The sequence below is a fragment of the Pecten maximus genome, chromosome 3, assembly GCF_902652985.1.
Source record: "Pecten maximus chromosome 3, xPecMax1.1, whole genome shotgun sequence".
Classification (NCBI taxonomy): domain Eukaryota; kingdom Metazoa; phylum Mollusca; class Bivalvia; order Pectinida; family Pectinidae; genus Pecten; species Pecten maximus.
Genome location: NC_047017.1, coordinates 13,817,759 through 13,835,033, shown reverse-complemented (window position 1 = coordinate 13,835,033; position 17,275 = coordinate 13,817,759). Strand labels below are relative to the sequence as shown.

The following is a 17,275-nucleotide window of genomic DNA, read 5'->3' as shown; positions in this document are numbered from 1 at the left end:
GGTAATTTAATTCGAGTCAAACTACAATATCAGTGTTCAACGGGGTTTTTTGTGTGAAATTGTGGTGTTTTGTGATATAAAATTACACTCTTATATAAGTATATAATTGATCATTCTCTTATTACTTTAACGACGATGTCTGTTCACCAACTAATGATTACTGTAGATCCAAAATGGATATAACTTATTCTTGTCATTCTTAAACAAAATATTCGCGAGGGATTTGAATTTGCGTTGGACTCCCCTCGCAAATTAACGCGAAAATAAATCCCACGCGAAATATAAGTGATTTACAGTATAGGGATATGACAGGACTACATATTACATAACTAACAACTGCTCAACCGTTCTTACCTGTGTCAAGATATCAGATGAACCTGGTTTAGTAATGAGAAGGAGAAAGAGATAGAATTTTTGTGGAGGGAAGATGTAACAGCTTATAAATAATTGTTTTTGAAGGACATACAAACCTCACAAACACAAAAAATAATGATGGTTGAAAAAACAATTGCTATAATAATATATGCATATACCATTGAAACGGTTTCCTTCTGTACTTTGTACCTTATGAGTTTGATGATTTGATTTCAATGTGTTCATATAACTTGAGTATGAAATAGTGAAAAAATATCATACGTGAGGTTTTAACGCTAGCTAACCTGTCGTCCCCCTCCTCGTCGTCATCGTCCATCACTCAGTCGTTTTCTGCAGGGCTGGGTTGTCGGGGAACTAAATCCCCGTTGCTCGTAACATTGGGGGAATTGTGACCGTGTCTCCCCTTCTTAGACAACTGAAATCAGGCACGTTCCTGTCTCCTCTCCGGTGGTGGCGGCGGCGGAGGTTGTGACCCAGATATGGCGACCTTGCCGCATACGTAATCCGGGTTGCTTGTTCAGGCCACCCGGGACACTGGAATCTGACAGGGTCAATCTGCTGACTGCTCACTACATGTACATTAAACAATAGATCCATTACTTAATATGAAATTAATATTCTTTTCTCTAAATTTCATGAAATTTGTACCACCTAAAATACACAAGTGTATGAAAGTTGGGAAATCATTATAGTGTTACAGTCACGATATAAACTATCACGGTAGTAGAAACATGCCAACATCATACGATAAATAAAATCATATCTTATCAACGGATAAGTCTAAAAAAGTGATAATCAAAATACATGTAGGTAGAAATGACAAATTCCTTTGTTCTCCAACTGATTCATAAATTTGAAGCCAATATTTCTGTCGATACCTAGAGGAGGGTGATATCACTATGACTGATATGAACCAAATGCGCGCATATTTTCCATGAATTTCTTACATTTGAAATAGTAACGTATTGCTGAATTGTATCTTTGTGTAATCAAGCCAAAGGCGAGACTTATCGATTTATGTGTATGGAAGGCGAGTTTCCTTGTACAGCGCTGGGACTAAAATATGTGCCTGTTCACCTAAACAATGACGCCGCTAGTGTTCATTTTATATTTTCAAAGCTTATACATTTATCAATGTGTTGGGAACAATCGAATTCTGTTAGACGTTTCACTGAATGTGCTCTTATTGAATATAGGAAGAATTCACGTAAAATTACGTCATGACGAGCGCCAAAAATAGAAATTCACTTTCTTTACTTCTTGATGATTTCAGGGTTTCGTTTCTGCTTTTTACTTTGTTCACAATATGTCCAAGCAAACGCATTACTTGTATATATGTCACTAATAACTAGCGGTTGGATTATCTAGGGAAGCAATACAAAATATGTGCAAAAAGAAATGCTCTGCATTTGCATTTCTGATGCATGAGTCATGGCGCAAAAATGTGTTAATATCAAGAGATGGGAGGTGTCTTACAACCAGGAAAAGGAGACCGTTACAAAGCCTTCTGTACGAGATGTGGAAAAACCGTTGGTCTTGGCGAATTAGTAGACAGGAACAGCTTTTGATAAAATCACAAAGTTTCTCAAACCCGTTAAAACAAGAACATTGGTCTTCTTGATGAAATGAACCTGATGCCTACCCAATATGTGTAGTCCAGCACCGCCTGACCCGTCCCTGCTCATGTTGAGCGTAATTTAACAAAAGTGGGCGATTTTGTTTCAAAGCCTGACGATTTAAAAGCGGAGGCTTTATGGACAAAACAGACGATTCCAGTTACTACAAAAACAATGAAGCTGTACCTTAAAACATTTCTCAGGAAATTAGGAAGTCCTCGTGTTATATCATCAATTTTAAACATTTATGATAAATGACAGTCGATAAAGTTATTGTATTGTCAATTTTAGTTATATGATAGAATGGAGTGTCTGTTTTTAAATAACAACTGCCTAGGTGATTATACGAATAATGAAAAATATACAATACACAAATAATAATACAAAATGTTATTCTATTGAAGTTTTTGGAGTGGACACTTTCCTTCTATTGCAAAGGTGAAAGCTGCTGGCGGCGTTATGGACGACTATTTCATAGAAATGTAAGTTAATTAGCTAAGTTTGTAGAATCCTACATTATGTAGTGTAATGTGTGATAAGTAATACTTTTCTTTACAAATGTGATATTTTCTTTTTTACACATACATAATACAGAATATATATTTTCACATTATGTGTTGAACATCTTTTAATTCTTTTAAGTTGATATTAGTAAGCGATGTTGTTATAATATCTCTAAGACCAATACACTGATTTTCAGGTCAAAGACGCACGGGCTGTTATTTCGTCTATTTTTGTGGAATCAGGTTATCATCGTTTGTTTAGATCCAGCGTGTATCAAGGTAAATGCCAATATACAATAACATTACAAATGCACTAGATGAAATATAAAAAAAAATGATTAAATCAAATAATGATAGTTGAATATTGTTTAAGAAATGGTTATTTGAATTTATCAAACACACATGATATGATATACTAGATAATGTACAATAATATCAGTAATGATTAAAAATAAAACTCTACTTCCTCTGTTGACGTTATATTCAACATTTCAAATTAAATAAATGGGAATACTATTAAACAATTATTCCGGCGTCGGAGAATATCGCCTTACTCTTGTTAAGAATTCCTTGTATTAGCCTTAACAAAGTCAATAACTGTTTTGTCATACCAAACTTTACCTATAATACCACAATTTAAAGTATCAATTCTGAACTTAAAACCTGAGTTGTTTAAGATGTTGGCTTTACATTCATCGTTAAATTCAAGAAATCCGTTATAATCATTAATTAGAGGTGGTATAGGGTTTGAAGTATCAGCTGATTTTAACAATTTACGGACAATCCTCCAACAATTTCTAGGATCCGAATCAGGGTAATGATCTAAAATTCCATTCATGTCCGCATACAATGATTCCTTTGTACGTCGTTTTAAATTATCAACGTGATTACGTTGTTTCCTAAAAATTTTAAATTGCTTGGTGTACGATTTTTATCCCCCGCGAAACGCGTTTGCGGGGGATATTAAATTGGGCTCCGTCCGTCCGTCCGTCCGTCCGTCCGTCCGTCCGTCCGTGTGTCCGTCCGAGATTCTTTTCCGGGCTATAACTCCATAACCGTTCAACGCAGCTCCATGAACCTTTCTGTATATATCCGACTAGTGCCCTAGTTGTGCCTTTTGCTATTGCGGACCTTCCATTTTCGGTAATTTTTCTGTCACCATGGAAACTTAGTTAAAAATACCAAATTACTGTTTCCTTTTATTTCCGGGCTATAACTCCAAAACTGTTTTTTTTTTTGGCGAGGAATCTGGGGGCCAAAATTTAGGAAAATGAAATGATTATAGCAAAATTTGCAATCTTTCGGGGATAAGAAGGTTTGGGATAGGCGGTTGTTTTTTTTTTTTATAAAAAAAATTCCTCATCGGAAATAAAAGGGGGGGGGGGCATTATAATCAAATCTTATTCATATACAGGGGCTGGTTCGCTGTACATGCATGATAGCACAGGGACTTGACACAAAATCACAATCCATATATGCGGGTATGTATGCTCGCGTGGGTGATACATATGTGATAAATATAATTCATATGGGCTGTGGGTTGGGAATCTCTCCCGGTACATGACAGGGAGATGTCTGTACTCGAGAACATAGTGTTATCCAGTTCCAACAGACAATCTGACATTAGATGCCGATGCTGATAAATACAAAATGTATTTTATATGATAAATTCTACCACGTTTGCTATGCAACGCCAGTTTTGAATGGTTTTAAAACCGTGTATTATTTGCTAGTAATCCACTCTCGTGTCAATAATACATGCTGCCGTCGTACTACATGTAGCTTCACTTATGTATTAATACCCCCCACTGACAACACAGTTACTGTAGCTGAGTGGGCTAATGGGTTAGATCCTACTTATCTCCTCAGCGTAATATCAGGGCGCGAGTTCGAATCCTACCTAAGCAACTTTCTTGTTTTCATCCTTTTATTTAATTTTCAAAATCAATGCCAGATGATAGATGTTCTTGATTGTAGTACTGTAGTGCCCGTAAAGAAATGTATATTTGTATATGTATATATTTTATTGTATTTGATACATATATCAATAGCATTTTAAGTACATATTATTTTTTGTAATAAATTGCTTGGTGTACGTAAAAGTACTAGTAACGATGTGGTTTATCTTTCAGTAGGTAGGTATCCATTAAGAGTACTACGAAAAATTAGAATTATGAAATATTGGATGAAACTGAGAAACTCCCGAAATTATATTTCACATTCTTACTATGACGAAATGTTAGAAAATAATGATAGATGGATGTTGAATATCAAGGAAGAATTATAAAAAATAGGTTTCGGATATAAATGGGAATCACAAAAGGTTAACATTAATGATATTCAAATGACAAAGGAAAGAAGTTTTGATTTATATGAAAGAGTGTGTAGAAAAAAATATATTGTCCTCTAAAGGAATTTTATATCAACATGTTTACAACAGTTATAGTTTACAGAATTATCTGAAAAAGTCCATATCAGTTGAATACTTGAGAGAAATAACTAAAATTCGACTATCGTCACATACTCTAAATATTGAAAAGGGTAGATATCATAACATTGAGCGACACCAAAGAGTTTGTCAAATAGGTGACATGAATGATATTGAAGACGAGTTCCTTTTTGTGTTAGTGTGGCCTTGTTTTGCAAATTTAAGAAATACATTCTCAAAAAGTTATTTTGTAACAAATCCAAGTGTGTACAAATGAGAGGAATTGCTTTATACAAATAGCCCTAAAGAATTGACAAGTTTTGGTAAATGTATCAAGCTTGCTAATAACCTTTGACCTTCCAGTTACGCTGATACTGATTACATACCATATAGATAATCATTTAATTAACCTGACAGTTTTAGGTTTTATACAAAACATTTTAAACGAATGCGGTTTAATGTACATGTTATAGTTAAAGTAAAGCAAACGGAGGTTGGAGATGTCGTCCATTTTCCGCACCAGGATCTTGCCTTGTTTAATATGGTGATAATTATGTCATACTGTTTCTGTATACTATGACTATATTGTCTGAAATATCAAATTATTTAGAAAGTTTTGGCGTCAATTATATTGTATATAGTACCTCTTGTTACACCAGTTGAAAATAATAAATCTTATAAAACGGACAGCGACTGTTTCACACTCTTATCCTCATCCTTTCCTTACATGACATCTCCAATGAATGAAAACACCCACTTAATAGTTAAGTAGGAACTCTAATGGCTGCCTTCATTCAATGGAGGATATGCGAAAGTAGATTATAGATGATACGGTGTACTGATACTGAATCACAGTGTTAGTACACTGTATCACCTTACATTTGCATCATGTAAAGCATAGGAAAGACCCATTGGGGCTTAGGGGACCTTTGATTACACAGCGGTACATATTCGCACCTGTGCTTGAAAATAAAAGTGTAGTTGTTCTTGCAAAAACCTACACATTTATACCAAAGGAAATCGATTTTCCTATATGTACATATATTTTCGATATATTTTCATATCGCTGCAGCCGTTTCACAAATTTGTTTAAATACGCTTCAGAGTATTCCAAACATTCACATATTAATTTTGTTTAAGAAATAAAAGTGAAGTACTGGGATAATTTGAATTTTACTTCATTCCCTGATAAAATTGTAGGAGGTAACTCTTGTTTTGTCCCCTCAGGTAGACTAAGTACAGTTCACCCCTCCCCAGTACTAATCCCCACCCAAGTCAGTACCTCTATATACTAATCCCGACAATTATCTCCGCCGGACACTCCAACCGCCCCTGTAAACGGTGACGAACTACAGTCAGCACTCAATGTATGTAGTATTGATTATTTTATTCTTTTTACATTTTATTTGAATTTTCACGTTAACTGCAACTAAAAAAAAGAAAAACAGGGCATCATCTTAAAATAACCATATTCAAAACAATACCTTGATGTACATCGTACAAACCCTTCACCGACACAATATCTCTTCTTTTGAAGACTTATTTCGTTGGCATTTCCCTTTTATATTGATATCAGTCAGGTTTCCAATAAGGGAATATATACTGTTACTCTGTAACAGAATGTGGGAAACCGCTACTGTCTAGTTTTCTGTGACATTTACAAGACATTCAACAGAGTGTCAACTGTGGCATGGGGGATTGGAAGTGAAAATGTCTGCAAATATTTGTATCCCATTGTCTTTGCTACCTCCAATAACTACGGCTTTTTCAGGTCAAGTAAATTGATTCTCCCTAGTATAAAGTCTCTTAAAATTTACTCTATGTATGTCCCTTTTAAGATAGTTACATCATTTTCTCTATGTATGTCCCCGTTATAAGATAGTTACATCATTTTCTCTATGTATGTCCCTTATAAGATAGTTACATCATTTTCCTATAAGATAGTTACATCATTTTATCTATGTATGTCCCTTATAAGATAGTTACATCATTTTCTTTATGTATGTCCCTTATAAGATAGTTACATCATTTCCCTATAAGATAGTTACATCATTTTATTTATGTATATCCCTTATAAGATAGTTACATCATTTTCTTTATTATTATTATTATTATTCTCTTTATTTCCTCCACAAATGAAGATTCACAAATAGAATAATTACATCATACAATCAACATATAAACAAGAATAGTCTGAATATACATATACTAAGTTATTTCACACACAAGTAATTATATTGAAACATCAATTGTTAGCAAATTGGGTTATATTTTTAAGCATTTCATTCAGAAAATTTACATTTGCTAATCTTACATATTCGTTGTCTTCGTTAGACATGTCATAGTCTAACTTGCTTCCTAATAAAGCATTAACTAGTTCAAAATCTGATAAATTGTGAAGGTACGCAATAAAATCAATACCCAACATATTAAATAAAAAACACCATAATTTATCACGAATAGCAGTATTCTTTTCACAATGTAGAATTATATGCATTAAAGTATCGTTGTATAAAATACCACAGTAGTGGCATAAAGCCATATGGTCCAACATACGAGATGTTGTACATAATTTTATGATACAGTGTATAGATTTATAATACTGAGGATATTTAATAGCCAATTTCCATAAATAATGTGGTTTAATCTTAGAATGAATAAATTTAAATCTGAAAAAGTCATTGTGGTTATGCATACGTTCTAACCATGCAGTTTCCTCTACTCTATATACATTTTCATAGACACTTTTTTTCCATTGTAGTTTCCCCGGAAAATACCCTAGCTTTATATAGTCAACAAAAGTCTCATACAATGAATATTTTCTTAAAATAGAAATAATGTCGGGTATAAATCCCTGTTGTTTTTCGTTGTTTACAATGAACATAAAAAATCTAGTAATAAATATCTTGTGTACTAGCATACTATTATCGATATTATAAATTCGTCCCAGAAATAATAATTTCTTGATATTAATATAAGATTCAATACTAGTCCAGCCAAGCAATGATACACACATGTCTGTCCTAGTTCTCTTTTCAAACCTTTGAATACTTTTCACAATAAAATTTTGTGCCTTTTCTAATAATAATACTTCAGTTTTGGAGAGTAACCATAGTTCACATCCGAAAAGTGCAGAAGGATACACTTTAATTTTGACTATTTTAGCAACAGTGAGAGGGTTAAGTGCGTTGGGATGAGCACCAGATTTTAGAAGAGTCATAACACCAGTTTTTAATTTACAACATGCTCTAGTAGTTCTTTCAACTGAATTTCTTCTGCCGTTTAACAATATTCCGACATGTTTAATTTCTTCAACTACAGGCAGTACAAATTTGTATAGGTAGACATTTTGTATATTATGGGATATGCGTTTTTCAGAAAACAATACAATTTTACTTTTCGTAGATGAGAAAGTGAATCTCCACTTCTTACTATAGGTTTCACATATATTAACCATTTTTTGTAGGCTTTGAAAATTTGTACTAACAAGACAAATGTCATCTGCCTGAGTTGGGATGTTAACTTTTAAATCTGCAATAACTGCGCCGTTTCCACAATTTTCCATTTCATTCAATAATTCGTTTATGAAAATTAGGTACAGTTTGGCAGACAAAGATCCCCCTTGCAAAATCCCTCTCTCCATTTTGATCAAAGGTGATGTTAAGCCATTAAATAAGATTGAACTTTCTACATGTGTATACATTTCTTTAAGAATAACCCATATCTTGCCTCTCAGTCCAATTTCATGTATTTTAAACAGAAGACCTGCGTGCCACACTGTGTCGAACGCCTTGTTGCTGTCTAAAAATGCAACATATACATTTGATCCATTTTCTAAATTATAATTAATACATTCTTGTAAGTTAAAAGATGTGCATAGGCTACACAGATTACTTTGGTATGCAGACTGCTGCTTATTGGGAAACGTATCAGAACATATGACTGGGCTGATTCTATTTGATATAGACATTTCAAATAACTTAAACATGACTGGCAGTAGGGTGATGCCTCTATAATTATTGGGATCATCTTTTACTTTCCCTTGACCTTTGTGCAACGTAACAATTAATCCCCTTTTCCACTGTTTTGGGATGTATTCATTTTTTATTATCATATTGAACAACGCAGCCATATGTTCGAATAGTTTATTACTTCCGTACTTAAAATGCTCATAAACTAAACCATCATGCCCTCCAGCTTTATTTGTGCTGAGTTTCTTGCATGACGTCGATATCTCTACTGACGTAATGACGTCATTCAGGAAATTATCCTGTTCAAACTTAACATTGGACTCAATATTATCAATATGCGTGTTAATATCATTTTCAAAGCCTGTTTCAAAACATTCATCCGATTTATCTTGAAATATCGCACCAAAATGTAACGCCCATGCCTCTACAATGTCAGCAGGCTCACGTAAGGTTTTACCATTGTACCTTAATTCAGTTTGTGATTGGGGTCGTTTATTAACTTTACGTTTATACAATTGCCAAAACAATGTTTGGTCTATCTCACCACACTTATCAATTTCAGAAAACTGATTTGACATATAAGTATGAAAGGCAGTACGTAAATTTCTGCGAAAAATAGCTTTGTTTTGTTTATACTCCAAAAAACTGACGCTTCCGGATCTTGGCCTACCTTCTAAGATCCAACGTTTCCTTTTATTAGTCATTACCTTATGCATTTGTGATACTTCGTCGTTCCAATACGGTTTAAGATCACTTTTGTATTCACTTTTAGGTAATGTTAAGTCAGCAGCTTTCTTGACTGACAATACTATGTTAGAATAATATCCGTCAATGTCGTTATTCGATATAATACCTTCAGGTATAATCACTGAACTTAAATTATCATCTAGACATATTGTATAACATTTCAAGGCATTGATTGTTTTTGCCTTTTTCCAATTATATTTTACATATGCAGCTCCCGCAGAATGAGGGGCAGCAACTGGTATGGATATGGAACATATGACAGGGTGATGTTCCGATAAATTATGAAGATCATCGTCTAGTACTTCACAGTAATTTATCAAGTCAAAAACGTTTGACTGAATTAAGATATGATCAATGGTAGTACAGTGTCCTGTTTGAGGATAAAAGGTGTACACTGGTCCTTTACAATTTAACTGAACGTTAGCAGAATACAAATTAGTTCTATCTAAAAAAGATTGGAATACACTTGACCTTTCATTTTTTTCAAAATTACTTCTGTGCCCTCTGATTTTAACATTCAGATCACCAATTATAAAAACCCTACCCTTTTTTGAGTAAACTGTAACTAGTGACTCTAGAATTTCAACATGCTCAATAAAAACATCAATTGGTCTTGATGAGGCTGGCATATAAACTGCGAAACAGTACAAATATTCCTTATTGGGAGTTTGAATCTCCACACCAACTATCCTTGAACTTTCAACCTCTATTTCCGAAAAAATAAAATTGTTAGATTTACAAAGAATTACCACACCACCTCTAACGTTACATTTATACCGGAAAGGGTCAATTTCATGAACCGGTTTAACTATAGCTGTATAACCATACTGTTTAAACATGTCGAAGAAAGATAAATTATATTCTCTCACCCAGTGTTCTGAAAGACCACAAATATCTATATGATATTTTTCTAAACATTCCAGTAAATATGGAGAGCCGGCCATAACGCCCTCTATGTTCCAACACATCATGTTAATTGAGTCAACCATCATTGATTTGGTTGTAAAAGACTTGTCTCGGAACCCATTCTCTCATACCGATTCCACTAGGCCAGAAGCCACCAGCCGATATGATTCCGACGTCCTCTGATTGTATATTTAGTTGGGCGGAGGCTGTGGATTTCCAACTGTTCTGAAAATACTTTATATGCGTCACGCGCACACCTGATTTATGAAGAAAATCCCTCATCGCTGATTCTGACGCTATTCTCTTGTTAATACCATGTATATAGAACCGGCTTATTTTTTGTCTCGACACAGCCTTGTATCCAACAAATCGGTCTGCCAAGTTTGACTGTTCTTTTACAAAATCAGATTTTTCACAACGGGGAGCGGATGTGTTACTTCGACAAGCCGAAGTGGGAAAATGTACAGGGATAGCACTTGATGCAACCGTGGAGTACGATCGACTTTCCCTTTCTCTGGCTTTCTCTCCACAAACCTTACTGTCGTTGTTTTCTACTCCTGTACTACTGGGTGGACTCGCGCCTGACGTTGTTGCGGAGTTCGAATGGATAGGCGCATTCGTGTGAGTCTCTGGTATATCCACGCACCTGTGGCTGAGGGGTGCGTTCGTTTGTGTTTCGGGGTCATGTCGTTGTATACCTCTCGACTGAGGAACTGTGTCTGCGTCTAGCACACTGAATCTGTTGTATGTTTCTACAGTATGCTTTGCGCGATCATCAATAGTAGACTTTGATTTACATGAACCTTGAGACTCGCTCTTATCAACTTTTTTCCTCAACTTGTCTAGTTGTTTTTTTATCCCTTCTACAGAAGATGCACATGTTTGTATTGAATCTTGAGTTTTGGTCATGTCGGAATCGTAGCATTTGATGTAGTTACCAACGCGTTCCGATAATAGTTTGAGCGACTTTTTAGTACTTGCGACGCCGTTTAACTGGTCATTGTCGTACCGACTCGCCATATTTTTGAAGTCTGAAGCGGATTCAACAATCTGTTTCATGTCCTTTTTCACGGTGACTACCTGCTTCTCGACATCTTCAATTTTCTTACATGAATCTTGGTAAATTACATTGATTTCATTAAGTTCGTTTCTGATTTTTTTATTTTCTAGTTTCAGAGCCTCAATTTCCGCCTTGTTTGCTGTTTGTTCTCTTTGGAGCTCGTTCACAGTTTCAAGTAGGGCTTTGTTTTCATGCTTATTGTCTGTTACTTGTTTTAGCTGTTGTCGCGTTTCTGTTTGTGTTTTTTCCCTTCTTTTCTGTGCTGTGTCCTTTTCTTTATATAACTTGTCAATTTTCTGTTCGAGGTTGTTCACGACTTTATTGTACTCACACTTCATTTCGTGAATTTCTCTTTGTAGGATGATAACAGTTTCTTTTAAAGATACAATACCACCAACATCGGATTGTTCCGTATTCTGTGCTTTGTTGCTGACAGTGCTAAGCGCTTTTCTGCTTTTGGACGGCACCACTTCACACAGGTCTTCTGTGTATTCACCCTCGCACGCGCGGGTCAGAACAAAACAATCTTTCGCAAGCTTTTGACATGCGGGTGCTGCCCCGGTACTACGGGCTACGCGACGTTTCCTTAGGTAACCATCTTTCTAAGGGAAATCGTCTCTAATAACTGCAATTGTAAAAAGTTTATAACGTAGAGCCTCAAGATCAGGAACACTATCGCGTGTGATATTCCGTATATGGTCTATCATGACGTCTTTAGGAGTATCTTTCATTTTTTCTATTTCAGTGAGGTAAGATGACGTTTCAATCGTTTGTGACGTGGTTTCATTACACTCTTCACTTTGTGACGCGAGACTTACATCCCGTAAACTGTCACTCATTGTTTCGTTCATATCGTAAAACGTCAATGGAATCTGACCATTTTCCCATTCTGTTAGATCGAGGGAATTTACGGACACAAGTTCGGTATACTGTGGTGTATACGATTGTTCATGGGGTTCATACTGTTGAATATCACCGTCGTGAGTATCGCTAATGGTGGAAAAACTCATTATGAAATGATGGTAGAGCGTGACGGTCGCTCGGCTATACCGCGACCCTCGGGGTGAGTATCGCTCACCTGTGTCGATATCTATAGCATACAACTGTATATATATAGTAATGATGCACAAATCAATCTCAAAATGTTCGAAAATGCGACAATTATATGTCAAATCGACAAGATACCTGCAATAAGTGATATTTCATCTTCACACAGTACCGTCTCTATAGTCCCTTATAAGATAGTTACATCATTTTCTCTATGTACATGTTTGTCCTTTATTAGAAAGTTCCGTCATTTTCTCCGTGTATGTCCCTTATATTTCCCTGAATTACATCCATGATCGAGGACCATATATATCAGTTGCCTAAACAATCGGTTTGACTAAATTTGCTATGCCTAGATAGAATATTATAATCTATCGCATACAAATCGATTTATTGAAGATAAGGTCTGTGATAAGTTGGGGAAGTTTGTGTTCATTTCTTATGGCGCGGGGAGGATGTCATAATTAAATATTTTTGCCTAGGCAAACATAAAATATTGCTTAGGCAAAAATATTTCAGTCTAGGCAATATTCGATTTTTGATATGCACTTTAGGTAACTTTTGATTTAAATCATTTAACATGTAATTTCTTAAATAACCAGGTTAGTGATACAGGTCACCTGGGCCTCTTGTACAATCATGAGATGTTGGCAGCGGGCAAAATATTAATTATCACGCGCTCTATAGCTACATGTACCTACAGGGGAGGAAAATGAGTAAAGAAGCAACGACATGCCCTAGTTGTGCATTAAAACAAAATTGTTTGACGGCTTGTCGATTTCTAAGGCCATTTTGACCCGCATATGCCCTAAATGAAATGATAATAAATGCTGGATTAAAGTTCAATTATAAAAGTATCTATACAATGGCCTCTTCATTGGTCAGCTCTAAAGCGGCAGCGTTCTGACAAACAAATCATAATAACCAAATGCAAGAAAATTGACAACAATAAATTTAATACTAATACCATGCCCAGAGAACTACGTGGCCCTTGGCCTCTTGTTTTCAATACCTGAAGGACAGGTCTCGGCCAATCTGAAAATGAATAAGTCATATAACATTATTTTATATATCAATCATATGGGTACTTGATTTTGTTTGTTTGTTTATTTTTGTTTATTTTTTTTTTTTATCATTTTGTCACGTATCTACTTTATTTTTAGGACGTTCTGGTTACTGGAAATCATCCAAAATCTATACGCATGTATTCAAGATTTCAGAGCCTTTATGGCGTCAGGTAATCGATATATTTGATGTTGCTTAGTATCTTTTAGCAAATTTAAAAAAGAAGTGATCAAATAATCGGCCATTTTGTGAATCATTGAATAATTTTGAACATACATGCATACCTCATTTATGTCTTCTTTTATTCACACTCTTAATTTTTTACACACCTGACGGAACGCTGATTTCAGATTTATTGGCCAGGGAGTGGGATCACTGGTTGATCGAAAACTCTGGATAATACAACGAATGCAACTTGATCAATGGTTTAAACCACAGTAAGCTGCGATTTATATAGCAATGCTGTTAACTATCTAACTAAATAAATGAATAATTAAATAACAGAAATATTTAATCAATTACTTTTCTAATACTAATAGAGGTTTGATCCTAGAATGTTTCCCTAGTCAATATTGCATTTGAATTAGTTAATGTCAATTGGTTATTTCATTTTTAAGCCGTTATAAATGTAAAATCAGGTAACAATTAACAGATAATGCTGTGAGAAAAAATTGTCATGATTATAAAAAAAACCTCCTCTTAGAACGTTCCCATGTTTACCGGTCTATGGACCTTATTAGTCTTATTTAGTCCGCCCGCACTTACAATGATGCTAAAAGCATGGCATAATATAATTGTGTCTAACAATCATTTGTCGTACAGAATTGCATTGACACATTGGTTTTATATTTACAGTTTTATTCGACAGTTCGCTTCTGAATTCAATGAGTTTGGCGATAGATTCGTAGAGCTGATGAAAACTCGAGCGGACGGGAAGACAGAGACACACATGTTAGATTTATTGAACAAATTGACTATGCATCTGTTATACAAGGTTTGTCTGGGAGTAGAGTAAGTTATCATCTATCATACAAGGTTTGTATGGGACTAGAGTAAATTATCATCTGTTATATAAGGTTTGTCTGGGACTAGAGTAAGTTATCTGTTATACAAGGTTTGTCTGGGACTAGAGTAAGTTATCTGTTATACAAGGTTTGTCTGGGACTAGAGTAAGTTATCATCTGTTATATAAGGTTTGTCTGGGACTAGAGTAAGTTATCTGTTATACAAGGTTTGTCTGGGACTAGAGTAAGTTATCTGTTATACAAGGTTTGTCTGGGACTAGAGTAAGTTATCATCTGTTATACAAGGTTTGTCTGGGACTAGAGTAAGTTATCATCTGTTATACAAGGTTTGTCTGGGACTAGAGTAAGTTATCATCTGTTATACAAGGTTTGTCTGGGACTAGAGTAAGTTATCATCTGTTATACAAGGTTTGTCTGGGACTAGAGTAAGTTATCATCTGTTATACAAGGTTTGTCTGGGACTAGAGTAAGTTATCATCTGTTATACAAGGTTTGTCTGGGACTAGAGTAAGTTATCTGTTATACAAGGTTTGTCTGGGACTAGAGTAAGTTATCTGTTATACAAGGTTTGTCTAGGACTAGAGTAAGTTATCATCTGTTATACAAGGTTTGTATGGAACTAGAGTAAGTTATCATCTCTTATATAAGGTTTGTCTGGGACTAGAGTAAGTTACCATATGTTATATAAGGTTTGTCTGGGACTAGAGTAAGTTATCATCTGTTATATATGGTTTGTCTAGGACAAGAGTAAGTTATCTGTTGAAACAAGGTTTGTCTAGGACTAGAGTAAGTTATCATCTGTTATATAAGGTTTGTCTGGGACTAGAGTAAGTTATCATCTGTTATACAAGGTTTGTCTGGGACTAGAGTAAGTTATCATCTGTTATATAAGGTTTGTCTGGGACAAGAGTATGTTATCATATGTGGTACAAGATTTGTCTGGGACTAGAGTATTTTATCATCTGTGGTACAATGTTTGTCTGGAACTAGAGTATGTTGTCGTCCATTGTACAAATATATCATATATTTTAAGGTCGCACAATGGAATCGCATGCTCATTGCGTAACCTATATATAGAATATAATGATCTGAATTTGAGTTAATTATTACTTAACATCAATGTTAAATGATGGACAATTATGTTAACATGACATATAACGAAACAACTTTTTTTAATAACGTTGCAGTCAATGAATGTTATTTGACTGTTTTGCAGGTAGCATTTAATGTCGAAATGGGGCCATTCAGCGGAGAGAACCACCCCTTTGTTACGAAAATGAAAACTGCGTTATCAGGAGTTGCGGCAAACTTGACAAATCCCTTTGTAGCTGTATGTATTTAACAATTAAACGCTTGGTAGATTGTATTTATTGGCAAGATCAATGCAATCCTGGTGACAGATAAATCGAATGACGCCCGTTAGGGATTGGTTATCTTCAAATTGTTGAAAAATTCTATTTTTCCGTAGCAAAAGAGTAAAGTTTCATTTTGTGATACATGAAAACAGAGTTGAACCATACTGTGATATTCTTTGATGTTGTTTTTTTTCAGATGAATCCTTTTAATTGGAAGTTTTGTCGGGATTCCCGAGAAGCTATCACATTTATCAGAGAAAGCGCCAGACAACAGATTATCGATAGGAAACTGGCAAGAGATAGAGGCGACTACATTCCCCGGGATCTCCTGGAATATCTTATTGAACTTAAAGGTCATTAGATCTTTAACTTTAACAGACATGGAAGTATGAATGCAAAAAGTACAGTACTATAAAACAGAATACAGTTGCTTTATGTCGTATTGGTTAAAAGTCATAATTAGTTCCCCAAACTAATGAATCGTTTCCTAGATTTACCGGGAAACAGTTCATTTTGTTGATTTCAACACAGACGAAAAAAGTTTTGATTGTTTCATGGTATTTAACGATGATACACATATTTTTGTTACATGAATAATCCAAATAAATCAACGAAACAGGGGTAATTATAAAAAAAACTATATCCACAAGACACTCTCCTGACATATACCAAACCTGTCCTGGATCAGTCGTCGGCAGTCATGATCAGATAGATGATTTATTATAATGATTTGGATGTCCGGTAGGATATTTCTCGCCGGTCAACAATTTTTATTGTGGATCAGTTGGTAACGATTTAATTACAGTTTTCCTAGGAAGTAATCAACGATACTTAATTTAAATTCACGGTGAGAGACATGTACCAATTTGTTTTGTGTATATTGGAACAATATCAAAACAATAGACAATTCGTAAACCAAGTTACAGGATTCTTTGTTATGTTTTATTGAGAAAAAAAATTCATGATGTCACAGGAGAAAAAATAATGCAACGACCAGACCAGGTCTCGACCTTTAGACCTCCGAACTCTGAACGGGCGCTCTAAAAAATTGAGCTTCCTGGCCATCAGCGCTAAACCAAGTCCAGTTCCGCTTCATTCCTCCCGCCTAAAACTGGTCTTGCCCCGAAGACACACACGAGACCCTATACCACATCCATCGGTTTAAGTTGGGCGTGTC

The 17,275-nt window shown here is 35.1% G+C and overlaps 1 protein-coding gene across 4 annotated transcripts in view; it reads left to right on the top strand.

Annotated features, from left to right (window-relative positions):
• Positions 1–17,275, top strand: part of LOC117323275 (cholesterol 24-hydroxylase-like) — a 38,415-nt gene that overhangs the window by 2,765 nt on the left and 18,375 nt on the right. For 2 of the 4 annotated variants that reach the window (XR_004531699.1, XM_033878391.1), the window contains exons 2-8: positions 2,396–2,473; positions 2,692–2,773; positions 13,817–13,890; positions 14,069–14,155; positions 14,574–14,712; positions 15,960–16,073; positions 16,295–16,451. Coding sequence is in view for 3 of the 4 variants with exons in the window: in XM_033878391.1 (XP_033734282.1) it covers positions 2,396–2,473; positions 2,692–2,773; positions 13,817–13,890; positions 14,069–14,155; positions 14,574–14,712; positions 15,960–16,073; positions 16,295–16,451 (731 nt within the window). In the remaining variant the exon portion in view is untranslated. The remainder of the gene's footprint in view (positions 1–2,395; positions 2,474–2,691; positions 2,774–13,816; positions 13,891–14,068; positions 14,156–14,573; positions 14,713–15,959; positions 16,074–16,294; positions 16,452–17,275) is intronic. The other 2 variants (XM_033878394.1, XM_033878392.1) reach the window with 1 other exon arrangement.